At 47.1% G+C, this 19349-nt stretch overlaps 1 protein-coding gene and 2 long non-coding RNA genes across 4 annotated transcripts in view; 2 read left to right on the top strand and 1 right to left on the bottom strand.

Annotated features, from left to right (window-relative positions):
• The first annotated feature begins 1801 nt into the window (after positions 1-1801).
• On the top strand, positions 1802-13446 carry LOC149125130 (uncharacterized). Its single transcript, XR_016212492.1, has 2 exons — positions 1802-2056; positions 7363-13446. It is a non-coding gene; the product is annotated as an uncharacterized LOC149125130 (long non-coding RNA).
• SCARB2 (scavenger receptor class B member 2) overlaps positions 12084-19349 on the bottom strand; it is a 65254-nt gene continuing 57988 nt past the window's right edge. For both annotated transcript variants that reach the window (XM_002717104.6, XM_089303213.1), the window contains 3 exons: positions 17314-17365; positions 15363-15521; positions 12084-14769 (listed from right to left, as the gene is read on the bottom strand). In XM_002717104.6, coding sequence (XP_002717150.1) covers positions 14731-14769; positions 15363-15521; positions 17314-17365 — 250 coding nt within the window. In that variant the 3' untranslated portion in view covers positions 12084-14730. The remainder of the gene's footprint in view (positions 14770-15362; positions 15522-17313; positions 17366-19349) is intronic.
• Positions 15583-19349, top strand: LOC149125129 (uncharacterized). The gene is made up of 3 exons (XR_016212491.1): positions 15583-16229; positions 16348-16484; positions 18835-19349. It is a non-coding gene; the product is annotated as an uncharacterized LOC149125129 (long non-coding RNA).

Raw genomic sequence — 19349 nt, 5'->3', positions numbered from 1 at the left:
AAACAAGTAACTATAACAAAAAAGCCCTGTATCTATCAAAATTACAAATGGCCTAGCACCCAGCAATGCTACTGCTGGGAGTTTATCTCCTAAATGACTTGGCAAAATTTTGGAATATAAGGTTATTTATTACAGTATTCTTTCTAATAATGTTAGGTAGGAAGTCAGATATGAGCTTATGTGTGTGTGTGACAAAGGTCTAAAGAGTTGACATCTAAGTCCAGCATATGCATCTCAAAGTCATCCCGATAACCTTCCAGGTGCAGCCCAGTATCTGCACTTCAAATACCCCACCAATCTTCCAGGGGGTCCTGCCCATCCTTCCTCTAACTGGGGCAACGCCAGCCAGGCTTCCACCTGTCTAACTTCAGTGGGAAAACTCAGGAATTTTTTTTGTATTTACATCCAAAAAGTCCTTTGTTCCAGGAGGAGCAGAGAGGGGAAGGCAAGGTCCATTCCCTTAAAAACCCCCGGCCTCAACTGGACTACACGCTCAGCCCTCTGCCTCTGTGCTGAGTCACCCGCCTGGCCTGGCCAGGTGTACTCTCTCCACTCAGCCATGTAACCTCGCTCTCCCCAAGTCTGAGCGACTGGGCACTCTCTCTCAGGTTCTGTCTGGAGAGGTGCCCATCCATTCTAATGGATGTCCCTGCCCTAGTAAACCTTGCTATTCTTGCGCAAAGACAATGACCCTGCAGTTCTCTGGTAACAATAACAAGTGATTGGGAAAAAAGCAGGAGTTTGGTTAAATTGTTGCATTTATACAAAGGAATATTATTCATCTGGGGAAAATGCTGTTTATGCACTGATAAGAAAGATCTCACAGGTGAATTACACAAAGAACAATTCAGATTGTGACTGGGCGTTGTCAGGGAGAGGGTCCTGAGAAGAGCTGGCTGCTGGCTGAGCACGGGCATTAAGAAGTGTGCAGAGACCCCTCCAGTGAGCCCGACACAGCAGCCAGATGCAGGCCGCTGCCTGTTTTTGGAAAACCCAATTTTGTCAGACTGTGACAAACTCCAGAACTGTTTGCCGCTGCGTCGCAGTTCCCCACCTACACGGCCGCAGCAGCCGGTGCGGTGCAGAGAGCCGGGCGTCGGGCTCTGAGCAGGGGGCTTCATTCTGGCTTGCTTGCTGGAGAAGCAGGTGGCTGCAGCTGGAGTCCACCTCCTCCTAGCAAAGGGGCTGTCCCCAAGCTCAGCTGTCCATCCACCCCCTCCCTCTTCTTCCCCCAGGCAGTGGAGCAGCTGGGTGCTCCTGTAAACCGGAAGCACCCCAAGTGCAAACTCCCTGCTGCTCTGTTGCTTGTGGAGCCCCCACACTGAGAAGGCTGTGTCTTCACATTTGCCCTGGAAGGAGGGGCCCATGCTCTTCTCTCTGAGGCCGGCAGAGGTCTGGCCCTCCTCAGCTCTCCAGGGGTTACAGCAGGCCTGGTCCTGCACATGTGTATTCCCCACCACCCCAGAAAGCCCCATCCTTACCTCCTGCTAGGGGCTATGAGGAATTGCTCCTCGGGGGTGGTACAGGGGAGGACACCCACCTTGCACACCAAGTGGGAATGCCAAAGGCACCTGCTAGCGTTAGGCCCCCTAATGCATCTCTGTAGGCAGCCCATAAACAAGTCATAGACAAGTCAAGGTCAGTCTTGGCTTGTGGAATTCCTGGGATGAGAAAGTCCTCTACTCCCATGTTGAAGGAGGACGATTAAACAAGAGCACTCTGCTAAAGTTAACTATGTTGTGACTGTGTTGCAGAAAGCCCGATAAGTTGCTTGCATGTGTTGTTAACCTCCGTGTTGCCTTGAGCTGCAGCTGGTTATGTATAAATCTCGCTGAGACGCTGGAATAAATGAGCCTTGATCAGCCTTGTTGTCTTGGCTCCATTCTCTGTGCCCTTGTCCCTCTTTTCATTCCCACGCCTCCATTCAGGTTCCGTTCGACTGGTGCTGCTGGCCCACACAGGTGGCACCCGAACAGGGACCTGGATTACGGGGGAATAACGGTGAGGAACCCTACCTGAAAGGCCGCGGTGACAATAGAACAATGGAAGGAAGCAGGTAAGTACCCAATTCCGCTTGCCTCCGATAAGGTGAAAAAGGGGCGTCATGGGACAAGCACGAGGTAAGCAAGCTGTGATAAAGGCTGTAAAAACTTTACTGCAGATGCAGGGGATAGGGTTAAAAAAGCGAGCCATTGATGCTATAGAAACAGTTTTTCCTTGGTTCGCAGAAGAAGGGGCAGTGGATGAGCAACATTGGGATTTGCTCGGAAAAGACTTAAATGCGCATTTACAAAAAAATGGGCCGGAATCCTTGCTGGTAATTACATTTTCTCTGTGATCTCTTATTAAGGAGACTCTGGCACAGCAAAAGGATAAAATACTGCTTCAGGGTGCTGTAAGATTTCTACAGGAAAAAATAGAGCAGGCTCGGAGCCAATCTTCCTAGAGAAGAGGAACCTTCTTTTCCATCGGCTCCTCCTTTGGAGCTGTTGCCATTACAAACTGAGGTACTTGAATTAAAACAACAGATAACCCAACAATCTCAGTCAATAAAGCCTTCCCCTTCCGCCTCTCAAAAATCGGGGGTTAATAAATCCTTGTATCCCGAAAAAGGTGTAGAACAAGTGATAGGTGAGGCTGTCCAAAGAGGAGAACCAGGGGCTTATCAGCTCTTAGGGGCTCTCCCAGTAGAAGAATCTATGGAACAGGGGCAGGCCATGAGAAGACATCACCCTGTTCCATTTAAAATTTTACAAGACTTAAAAGCTGCCTGTGATGCCCATGGTCCTACTGCTCCCTGCACTCAGACGTTGTTTGATAGTCTTGCTCAAACTGTGCTGGCTCCCGCAGACTGGAAAACTATTGCTCGTGCATGCTTGTCAGGAGCAGATTACTTATTGTGGAGATCTGAGTTCTTTGATCAATGCTGGCGTCCAGCCAGATTAAATGCACAAGAGGAAATGACAATTGGGATTCTGACATGTTAGCAGGGGAAGGTGCATATGAGGATATTCAGCAGCAGATAAGACAACCGATTGCTGTTTTTCAGCAAACTGCGGCCGCTGCCCGACGAGCTTGGACTATCTTACCCACAAAGGGAGCAAAGATGGGTGAATCATTGTCAAAGACTGTCCAGGGCCCTGATGAACCATACTCGGAGTCTGTCAACCGGTTGCTACAGGTGGCTGGAAAGATATTTGGTGATCCCCAGGCAGGATTGGGTTTTGTAACACAATTAGCATATGAGAATGCTAATATACTGTGCAAACAGGCTATTCGACCTTATAGAAAAAGAACTGATTTAGATGGATACATTAAAATCTGTGCACATATCAGTCCATCCTATATACGGGGTCTAGTGATGGCCGCTGCCTTGCAGGGAATGTCATTACAGGAATCAGCCCAAAGGATAATAACTGATAAAAAAAAAAAAAAAGGATGTTTTAGATGTGGAAAAAAGGGTCACATGCATAGAGACTGTCCCCAAAATAATAATAATAATAAAGGATGACCTCCACCGGGGATGTGCCCAAAATGTAAAAGAGGAAAACATTGGGCTATTGAGTGCCAATCAAAAATGGATAAAAATGGCAGACCTCTTGTTGGTATTAATTCAGGAAACTGGAAGAGGGGCTCACCCCAGGCCCCGAACCAGAACCAGAAAACCCAACAAATTTTGGGGGCCATGACATTTGTTCCTCAGCAAAACACCATAAATCCATCAATTCCCTCCAGAGAGCCACAGAAGCAAGTGCAGGACTGGACCTCAGTGCCACCTCCTATACAGTATTGACCCCTGAAACGGGCCCACAAGCCCTCCCTACTGGAATTTACGACCCTTGGCCAACCAGGTTTTTTGGCCTTCTACTGGGCAGAAGTAGTACAACTATGAAAGGATTACAGGTTTTTCCTGGAGTTATAGACGCTGACTTTACTGGTGAAATAAGAATTATGGCTCAAGCCAATAATGTAATTGCAACCTTAAGTCCAGGACAATGTATTGCTCGATTAATTTTGCTCCCCTTAACTCCGATTGGTAAATCCTTTTCAAATAAAAGAGGAAATAAAGGTTTTGGATCTTCTGATGCTTATTGGATACAACCTATAACTAAGGACCGACCAGTATTTTCCTTAAAACTAAATGGAAAATTATTTAAGAGCCTTTTGGATACTAGAGCTGATGTCTCCGTTATTTCAGCAGCAAACTGGCCCACAAACTGGAATAAGGAAATTACTATGACTCAATTGCGAGGTATTGGTCAGAGTCAGGGACTAGAACAAAGTTCAGAGTTGTTACAATGGGAAGATGAAGCAGGCAATACAGGCGCATTTCAACCATATATTTTAGGAGGACTGCCTGTTAACCTTTGGGAGTGAGATGTTTTGACACAAATGGGGGCTTTAATGTGTAGTCCAAATGAAACTGTTAGCGCTAATATGCTTCAAAAGGGCCACCTGCCGGGCAAAGGTTTAGGCAGGCAACAACAAGGCATCACATCTCCAATTACTTTAACTGTTAATCCTGACCAAAGGGGCTTAGGTTTCCCTTGATGGCCACTGATCAACCTGTGCCCATGCAGAAAAAATAGAAGTGGAAATCAGATGACCTCGTATGGGTGGATCAGTGGCCTTTACCGCAGGAAAAGATAAATGCTACACAGATATTGGTGGAAGAACAGTTAACAGCAGGACATAGAATTCCTTCCAATTCTCCTTGGAATAGTCCTATTTTAGTTATCAAAAAGAAATCTGGGAGATGGCGGTTGCTTCAGGACCTTAGGGCAGTTAATGCTACTATGGAAATTATGGGGGCTTTGCAACCAAGTTTACCGCTGCCTACTACAATTCCAAAAGACTCCTATATTGCAATAATAGATGTAAAAGATTGTTTTTATACAATACCTTTACATCCAGAAGATTGTCCCTGATTTGCTTTCAGTGTTCCATCGGTAAATTTTAAAGAGCCTATGAAAAGATATCAATGGAGAGTTTTGCCCCAAGGGATGGGGAATAGCTCTATGCTGTGTCAATAATTTGTTGCTGCCGCTCCCAAAAAAATTGGTAAGACATATAGTAACTTATATATTATATATTATATGGATGACATTTTGATAACTGGACCTGAGGAATTTTTGGTGATGCAATGTCTGGCAGAAATGAAAGCACAGTTATTCACCTCTGGTCTTATTATAGCCCCTGAAAAAATGCAATTTCAATATCCTTATCAATATCTAGGCTTCCAATTATACCCACGAAAAATACTTCCACAGAAAGTCACGTTGCGATTGGATTCTTTACAGACTTTAAATGATTTTCAAAAACTTCTAGGAGATATTAATTGGCTTCGTCCCCATCTTCGCCTCACAACAGGAGACCTTACATCTTTATTTGATATTCTAAAGGGGAGCTAGTTCCCCTACCTCCCAACGAGTGCTTACTCCTGCTGCACGGCTGGCTTTGGAAAAGTACAACAGGCCTTATCTCAGAGTTTTGTTTCTTATATTGATTATAAGGAGCCTTTAATTATTTTGGTTACAGATTATTTACCCACCGCCTTGTGGTGGCAAGAGGCTCCTTTGCTTTGGATATATTTACAAGCTACCCCTAAAAAGAATGTTGTACCAAATTATAATGCAATAGCTGAGATTATAGCTAAAGGGAAATTAGAATGTAGAAGAATATTTGGAATAGAGCCGACATGCATATGTCAACCATATACTAACAAACAGCTTATATGGCTCCTGTCTTTCACCGAGGACTGGCCTCTTGCATTAGCTTCTTTTTCAGGACACGTTCATAATGATTATCCAGCAGATGAAGTATTGCAGTTTTTACGACAACATCCCTGTGTGTTCCCATGAAACACTAGCTTTCAACCTTTAGAGAATGCTGCTTTGATATTTACCGACGGTTCCAACACTGGTCAAGCTTCTGTAATTTGTGACGGTCACTGTACAGTTATTAACACCCCTTTCTCGTCTCCACAGTGGTAGAATTAGCCGCTGTTGTGCTTGCATCACAGTCTACCTTGGATGTAGCAGTTAACATATACACCGATAGCAAATATGTGTTCTTATCAGTACCTCAATTAGAAACTTGTTCATCTTTTCCTGAGTCCTCTGCTGCTTCTCCTTTGTTTTCTCGCATTTGCACTATCATTCGACAACGTACCTGCCTTTTTTTTTATAGGTCATATCCGAGCACATTCTAATCTTCCTGGGCCTTTAGTAAAAGGTGATCATTTAGCGAATGCTGCTTTGCGCATATACTCTATTGAGACAGCTACAAAAGATCACGCTTTACATCATTTAAATGCTCATAAGTTATGTTTAAAACACAAAATTACTCGAGAACAGGCCTGACAAATTGTAAAATCTTGTTCTACTTGCTCCATCCTGTTACCAGTACCTCATTATGGAATTAACCCTCACTGTTTGTTTTCCAATCAACTGTGGCAGATGGATATCACCCACTTCATGGAATTTGGTAAACAAATATATATTCATGTGTCTATTGATACCTGTTCTGGATTTATTTTTGCTTCCTTACATACAGGTGAAGCTACAAAACATGTCATCACCCATTGCTTACAAGCTTTTGCTTCCCTAGGAACTCCAAAACAGATTAAAACGGATAATGGACCTGCTTATATTTCTGCCTCTTTTAAAACTTTTTGTGCAACCTTTTCTATATCTCATGTTACTTGTATTCCCTATAATCCTCAAGGCCAAGGCAATGTTGAATGTGAACATAATACTTTAAAGCAATATTTAAATAAAAAAGGGGGAGTATAGGGTTTCCGCCCATTCTCCTAATAAATGGCTTTCACATGCATTTTTTTTTTTTTTTTTGACAGGCAGAGTGGATAGTGAGAGAGAGAGACAGAGAGAAAGGTCTTCCTTTTGCCGTTGGTTCACCCTCCAATGGCCGCCGCGGCCGGCGCACCGCGCTGATCCGATGGCAGGAGCCAGGTGCTTCCCCTGGTCTCCATTGGGGTGCGGGGCCCAAGTACTTGGGCCATTCTCCATTGCACTCCCTGGCCACAGCAGAGAGCTGACCTGAAAGAGGGGCAACCGTGAAAGAGTCCGGCGCCCCGACCGGGACTAGAACCCGGTGTGCCAGCGCCGCTAGGTGGAGGATTAGCCTATTGAGCCGCGGCGCCGGCTTCACATGCATTATTTATTCTAAATTTTCTCATATTGGACAAGGATGGTCATTCTGCAGCTGATCGACACTGGCATCCACAAACAGTGGTGAAAAGAGCAATGGTGAAATGGAGGGATCCTATCAACCATCAACGGAATGGACCTGATCCGGTACTGGTATGGGGACAAGGGCATGTTTCTGTTTTTTTCTCAAAAGGGTGATGTGGTGCGATGGCTGCCGGAGCGGTTGGTGCGACAGGTGGATATCCTCCCAGCGACGCCCCCTGACGATGCTCCTTGGGACGTTTGCTAACAATTGGAATCTTCCTGAAGACAAATGAATCCTGTCATTTATCCACAAACCAGGCCAATGTCGCTGTCTCTGTGGGCACTCCAGTGATTTTAAATTGTTCTTTGTGTATCCTAATGGGACTGGCCGAGCAGGGTTTGTGCAGTGGGTGCACAACAATCAAACTGTGTTTCGTGGTCGAAAAAACATAACCTGTGGGTGGTTCAATATGACCGATCAATAAGAGAAAAAATACTGATTTTAGTATAACAAAATTGGCCATTTTATCAGATGCAGGGGTATATTCTTGTCAAGTTTGAAAAAAGAGCTCCCCTAATGATGTCCTTAATGGAACTGTCAATGTAACTTTGTTAATACTTCTTTTTCTACTGATTCTAGCAATTTTTGGTTGCATTTGGCCGCAACAACTAACACTTCTCCCTTCTGTGTTAATACAGCTGATTCTCCTTCTTGTCTTCTTACCAATAATCTTTTAGGGATTCCCTCTTCTAGGGAGGAGTTTACTAATATAACAGGCCTCAATATAACTTCCCTTGAAATAGATAATGTTACTTGCTTATTATTTACTGTACCATGGCAACTCAACCGCACTAACTAGAGGGAATTTCATTTGTTGAGTGGGACATGGGCTCCTAAGGGATGGGTTTTTTATGCAGCCAATATGCCTTTACATCGTTAGCCCCTGATGATTTCCGCAACTGCTCACTGGGCTGTGTGGCCCCAATGCTGACATCCATAGTTCCAAAGACATGAAGGCGACGTTCATTGCCTGAGAACTGCAACAGCAACCTCATCCTGATAGGAGAGGACCCTGCCCTTGCCATGGCTGTATCAGTAGTCAGTGTTCCTGGTCTGGCTTTGTGGAAATAACCATGGACTGCGAAGGCTTGCATGTTTGGTGACCAAATCAATTAGTCTTACTGCTGCTGCATTATCCAGTCTGGCAGAAGAACTGGATCAAGTTCGCTCGGGAGCACTTTTAAATCGTGCCGCTATTGATTACTTATTGAAAGATCATATGGGCTGTGAATTTGTACCTGGGGGATGTTGTTTTAACATTACTAACAATGTGCCATATATAGAGTCTGTTATTGCTAAACTTAAGAGTTAAATGCAACATATGTTTATTACCCACTAACATTTGGAGGGTTTCAATGGATTCATTGGTTACTAATGTTGGCTGGACCGCTACTGCTTTTCCTACTTTGTATGGGATGTTTTCCGTGTGTTCTGCAATTTCTGCTAACTTCGCTGCAGTCTGTATGGACTGAGATTCATCATTTAAAACTTCGTACCAAACCTCCTTTGCAATCAAAATAACTGATATTTGGCTGTATGTTTCATCTCTCACCTAATGTCAGGCTGGAATGGTACTCAATGATGGGTCAGACACTCAGCATCCTGTACCAACCTAAGACAGGGCTCTAGGCCAAGCTGCCAGAGTTACCGATGACGGGTAAGGACAGAGATGACTGAGGGCAACCTAAGACAGAGGCCATTCTCAATTAAATAAAAAAGGGGGAGATGTAGGCAGCCCATAAACAAGTCATAGACAAGTCAAGGTCAGTCTTGGCTTGTGAAATTCCTGGGATGAGAAAGTCCCGTACTCCCAAGTTGAAGGAGGACGATTAAACAAGAGCACTCTGCTAAAGTTAACTATGTTGTGACTGTGTTGCAGAAAGCCCGATAAGTTGCTTGCATGTGTTGTTAACCTCCGTGTTGCCTTGAGTTGCAGCTGGTTATGTATAAAATATCGCTGAGATGCTGGAATAAATGAGCCTTGATCAGCCTTGTTGTCTTGGCTCCATTTTCTGTGCCCTTGTCCCTCTTTTCATTCCCACACCCCCATTCAGGTTCCTTTCGACTGGTGTGGCTGGCCCGCACACATCTCCCTGCATCACTCTGTCTCTGTTCCCATTCATTCCGCAGCCTGCAGATAGAGTGGGTCTTTCTAAAAAAAATCTGTGGTCTCCTCCTCTGCCCATAATCCAAATAAAACTCCTCCAGTAGCTTCCTGCTGGCCTTAACATAGACCAAAGTACCAAAGCCTCGGTAGGGCTCACCCAACACCAGCCCTGTTCTGCAGCCTCTTCTCCCAGCGTCCCTTGCTCCCTGAACTCCTGCCAAGCATCTCAGCTGCTGCAGAAGCCAGGTGCCCTCCTGCTCCTGGGCACCACCTCACGTGCCCTGTCCAAAATGCTGTGTCTCCTGGACTCCAACTCCTACCCGTGTTCCCAGAGCATGTGAGAACTTTAATTTTAGATCCCTCTGTAGGATTATGTGGTTACTGGTTTCTGCCTTAGCCCCTGAGATCCATACATCTCCATTGGGTCACCCATTGCCTAGTTTCCATTTATAAAACCTGGCAGAAAACAGGTGCTCAGTACAATTAGTTGAACATATTCTTTTTTTTTTCTTTTTTCTTTTTGACAGGCAGAGTGGACAGTGAGAGAGAGAGACAGAGAGAAAGGTCTTCCTTTTTGCCGTTGGTTTACTCTCCAATGGCCGCCGCGGCCAGCGCGCTGCGGCCGGCGCACCGCGCTGATCCGATGGCAGGAGCCAGGTGCTTATCCTGGTCTCCCATGGGGTGCAGGGCCCAAGCACCTGGGCCATCCTCCACTGCACTCCCTGGCCACAGCAGAGAGCTGGCCTGGAAGAGGGGCAACTGGGACAGAATCCGGCGCCCCGACCGGGACTAGAACCCGGTGTGCCGGCGCCGCAAGGTGGAGGATTAGCCTAATTAGCCACGGCGCATGGAGACAGAAGCCAGGCCCCAAATACCTCTTACTACTTGATTCTACTTATATTAAATGCACAGAAAAAGCAAATCTACAGAGACAGAAAGTAGATTAATGAATGGTTGCCGGTGGCTAGGATGGGGAACAGGGAGTGGTTGTAACCTGGTGTGAGGGATTTTATTGAGGTGATGAAAGTATCTAATTGTACAACTCAGTAAATGTGCAAAAAATCATTGTGTTGTACATTTTATTTATTTTTTAAAGATTTTATTTATTTATTTGAGAGGTAGAGTTACAGACAGAGAGAGTGAGACAGAAAGGTCTTCCATTCGCTGGTTCACTCCCCAAACCCCACAAACAGCCAGAGCTGGGCCGATTCAAAGCCAGGAGCCAGGAGGTTCCTCCGGGTCTCCCACATGGGTGCAGGGGCCCAAGCACTTGGGCCATCTTCCACTGCATTCCCAGGCCATCAGCAGAGAGCTGGATATTGTAAGTGGAGCAGCAGGAGTGAACTGGCATCCACATGGGAGGCAGTACCTCAGGCGGAGGCTTAGCCTACCATGCCACAGCCCTGGCCCCTGTATTGTACATTTAAATGGGTGTTTTATGGCATGTAAATTGTACTTCAAAAAAGGTGTTCAAAAGTAAATATGGTTGGATAAATGAAAGAACATAGTTATTATAGAAAAAAGACCCCTTACATTAAGTGTACCCATTTTCATTACATACCACATTTTTAAAAATTATTATTTGTGGGTATCTGGCTCAATACCTCACTATTCTTTTAAATGCATTTTCTGGATTTTAAATAACTAGGCTTTGTACATTATAATAGGTATCTCCATATACCTTTTTTTGAAAATATTTGTTGATTTATTTGAAAGTCAGAGTTACACAGAGAGAGGAGAGGCAGAGAGTTAGAGAGAGAGAGAGATAAAGAGAGAGACCTTCCATCTGCTGGTTCACTCCCCAAATGACTGAAATGGCCAGAGCTGAGCTGATTTGAAACCAAGAGACAGCAGCCTCTTCTGGGTCTTCCACGCAGGTGCAGGGACCCAAGGACTTGGGCCATCTTCTACTGCTTTCCCAGGCCATTGCAGAGAGCTGGATTGGAAGTGGAGCAGCCAGGACTCGAACCGGTGCCCATATGGGATGCCAGCACTGCAGGCGGCAGCTTTACCCACTACAACACAGCGCTGGCCCCTCCATATTCCTTTGAGTAAGGAGAAACAGGTACAAGGAGCTTCCCCTATGACATGAGCCAGCTTGTAGCAGATCTGGGATTTCCGAGAAGTCTGTATGTTAGGGATCAAGTGTCCTTGATATTTAAGGACATCTGTGACACTGACCTGGATACTTTATGACTGATCTGGATTCACTCTGGTTTCAGGAATAAGATGCTCTTTAGAATGGGAATGGTTTTAGAGGTTACTCTGAGTTTTTGGACTAACACCTTTAGCTCAAATGTTCCTAGAAAACAAAACCCTGGTCCCTCTCCAGGAGCTCCGATTCCACAGAACCCTTCTGGAGCACTTGTCTGGATTTAGTTATGCTGCCCTGGAAGCAGCCCTGAGGCAAGGATGTTCGTGCAGGTAGGAGCTTGGAGAGGGGCAGCAGGGAGGCCGTGGGGAGAGTGCTTCTGGGGATGAGCTACCAGGAGAGACAACTGTTCCCACTGTGGGCAGTCCTGGTGGAGAAGAGGCCCTGAGGGCTGGAACACTAACCTCCACGGGGGGTTTCTAGGGCTCTGGCACCTGCTGCTTGTCAGGTGAAACCAGCTGGCATCAGAGGTGGCCTGAGCGGCCTAACTCAGCACTGCCGTCGGTCCAGGGCGTCTTTCAAACGAGACTCGGTGACCAGTGGCCACACAATGACATTGACTCCCACTGCTGTTTTATATAAAGAGTTTTTATTAGTGAAACATTTCATTGCATCGAGAGGAGCAGGAAACAAGTCAATCAGATGAAATGAACCAGGTTCGTTGGCTACATGAAATGCGTTCTGATTAGTGTTCTCTTTCATAGGCACAGGCCACTTCCTGCAGTCTCCCTGCCCAGAAGGCCCCGTCTGGGGATCCCTGCTGCAGAACTCAGACCTCAAGCGATTTAAATTCAAACCAGCCCGCCCCTAAGTAAGAACCCCAATAGGGGTTAGTCATGAAGTACTTGTTCCACTTGACCCTTAGTGCTCTTTCTAGAACACGAGGCAAGAAAGTGTAGTGGGGAAAAATCTGAAGCTGAAAGTGACAAAGCCCACGTCCTGCCCTGTGCGCTGCTCCCAATGTTCCCTGAGAGGAGTGAGTGAGGCTCTCTGTCTCGGTTTCTCTGGAAGTTGGGTATCACAGGTTGGACCACCTGCATTCTGGGATCCTGACAATGCTGACAATGGGGGGGGGGGGGTCTTTCCAGGATAATGGCTGCAAGAGAATGAGCACGAGGAAGAGTTTATTTTCAACCTAAAATCAAATTGGAACATTCATTCTTCTGAACCAAGTCAGAATTCTGACTTCAGTTTTTGGGTTTGTGGGGACTTTTTGGAAGGAAAGTAAATCAAATGTGATTGTAAGCCAAGTACCTATTCAGAATCAGACACAGACATGCCTGTGCGAAGTTCAGGCTCAGGGTGTGCACGATTCACTGCCATCCTCCACTGCTTTTACAAATGTCCCTTCACGGACGGTTACATCCTGAACATAGGACTGAACCAATGAGCATGCACTGGTTTATCAATTTGATTAGCGTGGGTAAGTAGCGGCACGAGGAGTTAGGTATGGCAATTATCTCGTTAAATACTGATACATTCCAAAAATAATAGATGGTTAGCATTCCTGAAGACCAATTATTTTCAGTTTTGTTTTTCACATTTTGGCAATTCAGGGCATCTAAAAATCCTACCTTGATTTATCGAGAAGTCGAGAGTTGAATGAATTCACCCTTCAGGAAGGGTGACATGTCACATATTGCGTTAGTGTAGAGAAAGGGAAGACTGGACGTGCAAAGCTCAAGGGACCTTTACCTGCATAAAGGGAGAAGCAGCTATGAAGGCCAGGGCTTCCTCTTTCATTTGCTTACACTGAAATCCAGTCTTAAACAAAGACGCTTCAAGAATGATTCAGTTGTTAAGGAATTCTGTAAGCACTGCGCCAGGTAACTATACCGGCTTCTCAATTAAAAAAGAGTGGTGACTCCTGACAATCAAAATGCCCTGCGATCTGGTTGAATGCTTAACACTGTGGTGTATGGTGGAGCCCAGCCCTCCGGCTGAGGCCACACCGAAAGCCAAGGAGACTGCTGAGTTCTGCTTCTGTTCCCAGAAGACCTTTCCTTCCAGGACTTTCATGCAATATTTTCAAGCCGCATCATGCTGTCGGCAGAATGATTGTCATGGGAAGTATAGGGCACACTTTCCTCTGTTCAGTGACAGCAAGTCCAAAAACACTGGAAGAAACTCGATCTGAGGAAAGAACGGATTTAAAAAACTATTTCAAAGCTACCAAGAAGCCTTGCCCAGAATATATGTCGCTCTGGTCTAGTGAGACTTCCAGAAAGTTCCGTGTAACTCAGTCTTTGGGTGGATGGATTTCCTATATTCCAATTTTACAAATAATCACTCACTAGTACTGGGAAGTACTCAATACAATTGCAGCTAACACAGAAGCACGGTTGGCAGGTGGCTGGGGAAGTTACTGATTGCATTCTCCCAGAAGCATCTTCCTACATCAAGATCACTGTGACTAAAACCACTCCACTTAACTGTCCACAAGCGCTGTAACTAGCAGGTAGCCCTACTCTACACGAAACAGCTGTACTCATCATCCCCCGCATTACTTAGGCATCACTCACACATCTCGGTTCACAAAAGTTCAAAGCTCACCACTTCGCCTCAGGAGTCCCAGCCCACCCAGTCCCTTCCCTGCCAGGCTCCTACCCAGTACCGAGCAGAGTTCTTTTCCTGGAGGAATTACGAACTGAAGATGAGCATAAAAGGCAATATGTAGTATATTAAAAGCAGAAAGCAGGTGCGTTAGAATAGTGATTTGGATGAGGCTACCAGTGTACCCTGGGTTCCAAACTCTTATTTACTTCAGTTTTGGGAGTGAAATGGAGGAATAGAACACAAAATGGTACATATGGATTTTGAGCCCAAAGTTTGGTAAATGAAGCATACTGAGTAAGGTTAGACCAAGCAGCATGAACAAGTGGTGCAGAAACAGTAAATCCACAGCAGTGCTCACGGAGTTCTGGAGCTACCAGCACCCAACGACAACAAAAAACTAAAGGAGCCCGTTAAATACCTGCTAGACACATGAGAAAACAATTTCAGAGTGCGATTTTATGAAGCACAATGGCCAGCATTGTCAGCCCGTCTGTCCATCAGCCTCTGGCCAGAATGCTCGCAACACCTGCCGGCACGGCGTCTTCCCTCCCTTCCCCAGGCCACAGCCCGTGAGGACGCGGAGGCCGTGCCCAGCTGTGGTCTAGGTCAGGACCACGCAGGCTGGGTGCCTTCTCCAAGCTCAGCGATGGTCCCCGTCCACTTAGGTTCTTATGAGAGGCGCTCTTTCATCCGCCGTTCCCTGAGACAGAGAGGCAAACACGCAGGGAATCAGATGTTGATGGCACAGGCTTCTCCCCCAGGTGTGAAAAGCTGGGGCAGGGATGGAGGCTGAGGACGGTGGAAGGAGAGACTGACAGGAGGGAGGCTTGCTCCCCCCCCCTTCCCTTCCTTCCCCTCTGTCCTCTCTCCTCTCCCCTACCCCCTCCCCTCCCCTCTCCCAGCACCTTATTCTTTAAGACTCAGCCCTGACCTCCTCCAGGAGGCCCTCTCTGACCACCCCCTTGCCCCATGCCCCAGCAGCGCCTGTCTCTGCGCTGGCCCAGGTCCCCCCTCCCTGCTCTCACACCTACTAGGGAATGGCGTCTCAGAGGCGGTAGGTCCTCAATAATGACTTGCAGAACCCCTGAAGATGGCTAACTGCGGGTGAGATAATTCACACCTTCCTGCTTCCCTTGGGGTCTGGCAGTAATGCAACCACAAAATCACCGTGCCCAGCAAAACCCCCCAGAATCCATCCTCACGCCCGGCTGACAGCCCTTCAAGGAAGCACAGCTGAGGCACTGCCCAGGTAAAGTCACACATAAGGGAGAGGTTCCTTCAGCTGGTACTCACCTCATCCATTGACCCCTGTCCTCGGCACGCAAGCCAGGTGAAGACCAAACCCAGGAGCACACCCAGGGCCATGATGATGTAGGGGATGTTGGTGATAATCATAGTCGTGTTAATCACAGACTTGAGTCGACTTGCAGACTCTTTGTCAAGGAGAACACTCTGGAGGGGCAAGAAGACAGGGTTCCCTTGGAGACCGTGGTCCAGGCTGCAATGGTTTTTTTTTTCTTTTTTCACTACACCTTTCTTTCAAATCATTAGTCACAATCTGCATGTGCCCTTCCCTTACACACCGAGTATCAGGGGGCATCTATTATTCATCCATCTCTTTTTTCTAAAGATATTGATTTCTCTTAACACAGGTTGGAAAAAGGAGGGGGGAAGTACACAAAAATACTGATAATATCATCTTCTGTTTTGTATTACACAATCCCAACTCATCCTTCAGCCCGGTTGAAGGCCCCTCGCTAAGCTTCCATCTCACTCGGCATCACCTGTGGATCTCCCAGTGACTGAGGTCAGCCACCTCCACGCTGGGATCAGCACTCAGCACCCAGCACCCAGCACCCAGTAGGTACCTGCTCAATGACTGTCCAGCTATCAGAACGAATGAGTGAAACTTGCAAAAAAAAAAAAAATGGTCGGTAGGCAGGCGGTTGGCCTACTAGTTAAGACACCTGTGTGCCATATCGGAGTGCCTGGGTTCAAGTCCCAGCTCCACTCCCAGCTGTCTTCTATTGCAGAACTGAGAGGCAGCAGGTGATGGGTCAAGTACTCATCCACGGGTGAGGCCTGGATTGAGTTCCTACCTCCTGGCTTCATTCTGGCCCAGCCCTGGCCATTGTAGGCATTTTGAGAGTGAACCAGAGGGTAGGAAGTCAATCTTTCTCTCTCTCTTTTTCTCTCTCAATTTTCTTTAAATGGTGTATAAATATATAAATGTTCTCTTGGATCCATTATGAAAGTATGCCTTTTCTCTTGGTTACAGCTATGGTAATGAGGGCCAGCAAGTGTCGAGGAAGCTGTGGGACAAGGGAGAACTCGGGGGTGCTGACAACTAAGGAAGTGTCCTGGAACAACACTTGCTGCATCCAGAGCCCAGGGATCATCACCCCCGCAACCTAGGTAAGGGATCTGAGGGATTTCTTTCCATAAAACTGCAGGCAACAATTCCTCATCGGCTTAGGCTTCATTTTCACTGCGCTGAGCTGCAGGTCTGGGCTCTTGGGCAGCTCTTGCAATAATGGGCCGGGGCCCCACCGGCTCAGCTTCCTCCTCAGTCCAAAGGCAGAGGGGAAGCCTCTCTCTTCCTAGAGGAGGAAAAATCAAACTCTTTCCAGGAGGCAGCCAAGGCACAAGGCTTCACTCCCTGGCCCTGCGCTCAATCTACTTTTCAACGAAGATGTGAAGCAAAAGTTGCGAGAGGAGCCCTCCACTGAGCAAGGGCTACACACACAAGCAGGCAGGAAAGGGGCCTTGTACATCTTCAGGGACTCTCATTTACATTCCCGCCCCACACCCCACACCCCACACAAGGGTCCCTCTAAAAATTCACGGCCAGTGCAATCAAAAGAGACGTTTATTTGGGTGCAAAACGTCTTGCAATTTCTGTGAACTTTTTGAAGACCTTGTGTAAGGACGGCCCGGAAGTAATAACAAGCAGGTCCCAGAAATTGGCAAGTGCATGAGCAGGCAGCAGAAGTGGAGTAGCCAGGACTCAAACCAGCCACTCCAATATGGGATGCAGGTGTCCCAAGCAGCAACTTAACCCTATACCAAATGCTCGCCCCTGTCGCCTGCATAAGTAAATAAACACAAAAACTTTTTAAAATAAACTTTTCCCTCTTTTTTAATAACTTCAGTTAGGCAGAGCTACAAGAGCAGATGTCACAGTGGAAGTTTTCCAGGCTGGGACAGCTAAAGCATACAGGTGTCTCCCACTGGGAGGACTTACCTCGTTGAGATACATCACTGGGAAAACCATGGTTCTGATGTCCCCTGTTTCACTACAAAGACAAAGAGTGAGATTATTTCATAGACAACCTTGTCCTGGCACACTCACCCAGAGGGACACCTGTGTATGGAAACTGCAGCACATTTACTTCATTAAATTACCTGGAATCCACTGCAGGCTTCTTCGTTATCTTTGCAACTACATATAAATTGGAAGTCAATGGAAGCCTAGCAGTGCACATACTGCACATTTATTATGTAGTGTTTTTATCAAAACAGTAGATACTGAAAGCAAATTCTTCTCCCCAGAGTGAGCACAGGGAAGACCACAGCCAGCCCAACAATGCTGCATTCAATCTCAGAATGTTCTAGAATTAGGCGGTGTACCAGCTGCCTTCAGAACAAGGGCCAGTGAGGGCTGACCACGTGTCAGCCCAGCCCTGAGTGTTTGGAGACATTACCACATTCAATTCTTTTTTTTATTATTATTATTATTATTTTTTTTTATTTTTTGACAGGCAGAGTGGACAGTGAGAGAGAGAGAGACAGAGAGAAAGGTCTTCCTTTTGCTGTTGGTTCACCCTCCAATGGCCGCCGCGGCCGGCGCATCGTGCTGATCCAATGGCAGGAGCCAGGTGCTTCTCCTGGTCTCCCATGGGGTGCAGGGCCCAAGCACTTGGGCCATCCTCCACTGCACTCCCGGGCCACAGCAGAGAGCTGGCCTGGAAGAGGGGCAACCGGGACAGAATCCGGCGCCCCGACCGGGACTAGAACCCGGTGTGCCGGCGCCGCAAGGCGGAGGATTAGCCTAGTGAGCCGCGGCGCCAGCCCAATAAATAATGTTCAAAAGTACTTTCCGGCCGGCGCCGCGGCTCACTAGGCTAATCCTCCTCCTTGCGGTGCCGGCACACCGGGTTCTAGTCCTGGTCGGGGCGCCGGATTCTGTCCCGGTTGCCCCTCTTCCAGGCCAGCTCTCTGCTGTGGCCAGGGAGTGCAGTGGAGGATGGCCCAGGTCCTTGGGCCCTGCACCCCATGGGAGACCAGGATAAGCACCTGGCTCCTGCCATCGGATCAGCGCAGTGCGCGGGCCGCAGCGCGCCAGCCGCGGCGGCCATTGGAGGGTGAACCAACGGCAAAGGAAGACCTTTCTCTCTGTCTCTCTCTCTCTCACTGTCCACTCTGCCTGTCCAAAAAAAAAAAAAAAAAAAAAAAAAGTACTTTCCAACAATGCATCATTTAAAAAAGATAAGGTTTTTTGGTGCAAAAATGTTGAATTCCACGCATAGGTTTTTTCATCATATATATTCCCCATGAACTCTTTGAAGGCCTTTTATACTATCTGAGAAGCTGGCAAAAGGGATTCTTACAAACCACTTTTGCTTCTTAGAAAGGTCCATGACACGAAGGGTTAAATCTGGCCCATTCCATTAGCAAAAGAGGCCATTTTTCATTGACTGGCAGATAGCTAGCGGATATTATATATAGTTTTGCATCTTGTTCTTTTTTTTATTCAACATTGTAGTTTCCAGAAGATTCCCACTGCAGAGTCTGAGCGGGCTGAAGACGGAGGGGAAGAGGAAAGGCTGGATTCAAGAGCCTGTTTTCCTTGCCCAAACGAGGGCTTGTTGCTGGCGCTGGGGAGGACCCGAGAGCAGAGAGCAGGAGAGGCAGCCAGAGTCCAGTGGGTGAGGGGACTGCTCAGTGGCATCCACGCAACCCAACTTCCTGTATGAGTCCCAGAACATCACTTACACTCTGTGCCTCACTTTCCTCATCTGCAAAATGGGTCAGTGCCAATTCCAAGTTATTGCATGGAAAGTGCTTAGAACAGTGCCTGAGCCATGGAGAGCGCCTGCAGTGCCTGATTAAATAAAACAAGGGAATGCAAGACCTGGGCAGCCATGGCAGAGCGGATCATGCCCTGGCCCTGAAGGGCAGTGGGGGCAGAGTTCAAGCGGGCTGTGGCTCCTCTCCTACAGCAACCCACGGGAAAGCCACCGTAGCAAACTACTCTCCGCCTCCATAGAGAGAAGTGGA

Source organism: Oryctolagus cuniculus, chromosome 8 (genome assembly GCF_051225735.1).
Source record: "Oryctolagus cuniculus isolate XC-2025 breed Fujian yellow rabbit chromosome 8, ASM5122573v1, whole genome shotgun sequence".
Lineage (NCBI taxonomy): Eukaryota > Metazoa > Chordata > Mammalia > Lagomorpha > Leporidae > Oryctolagus > Oryctolagus cuniculus.
Note: the sequence above shows the minus strand (reverse complement) of the source record. Positions and strands in the feature narration are given on the sequence as shown.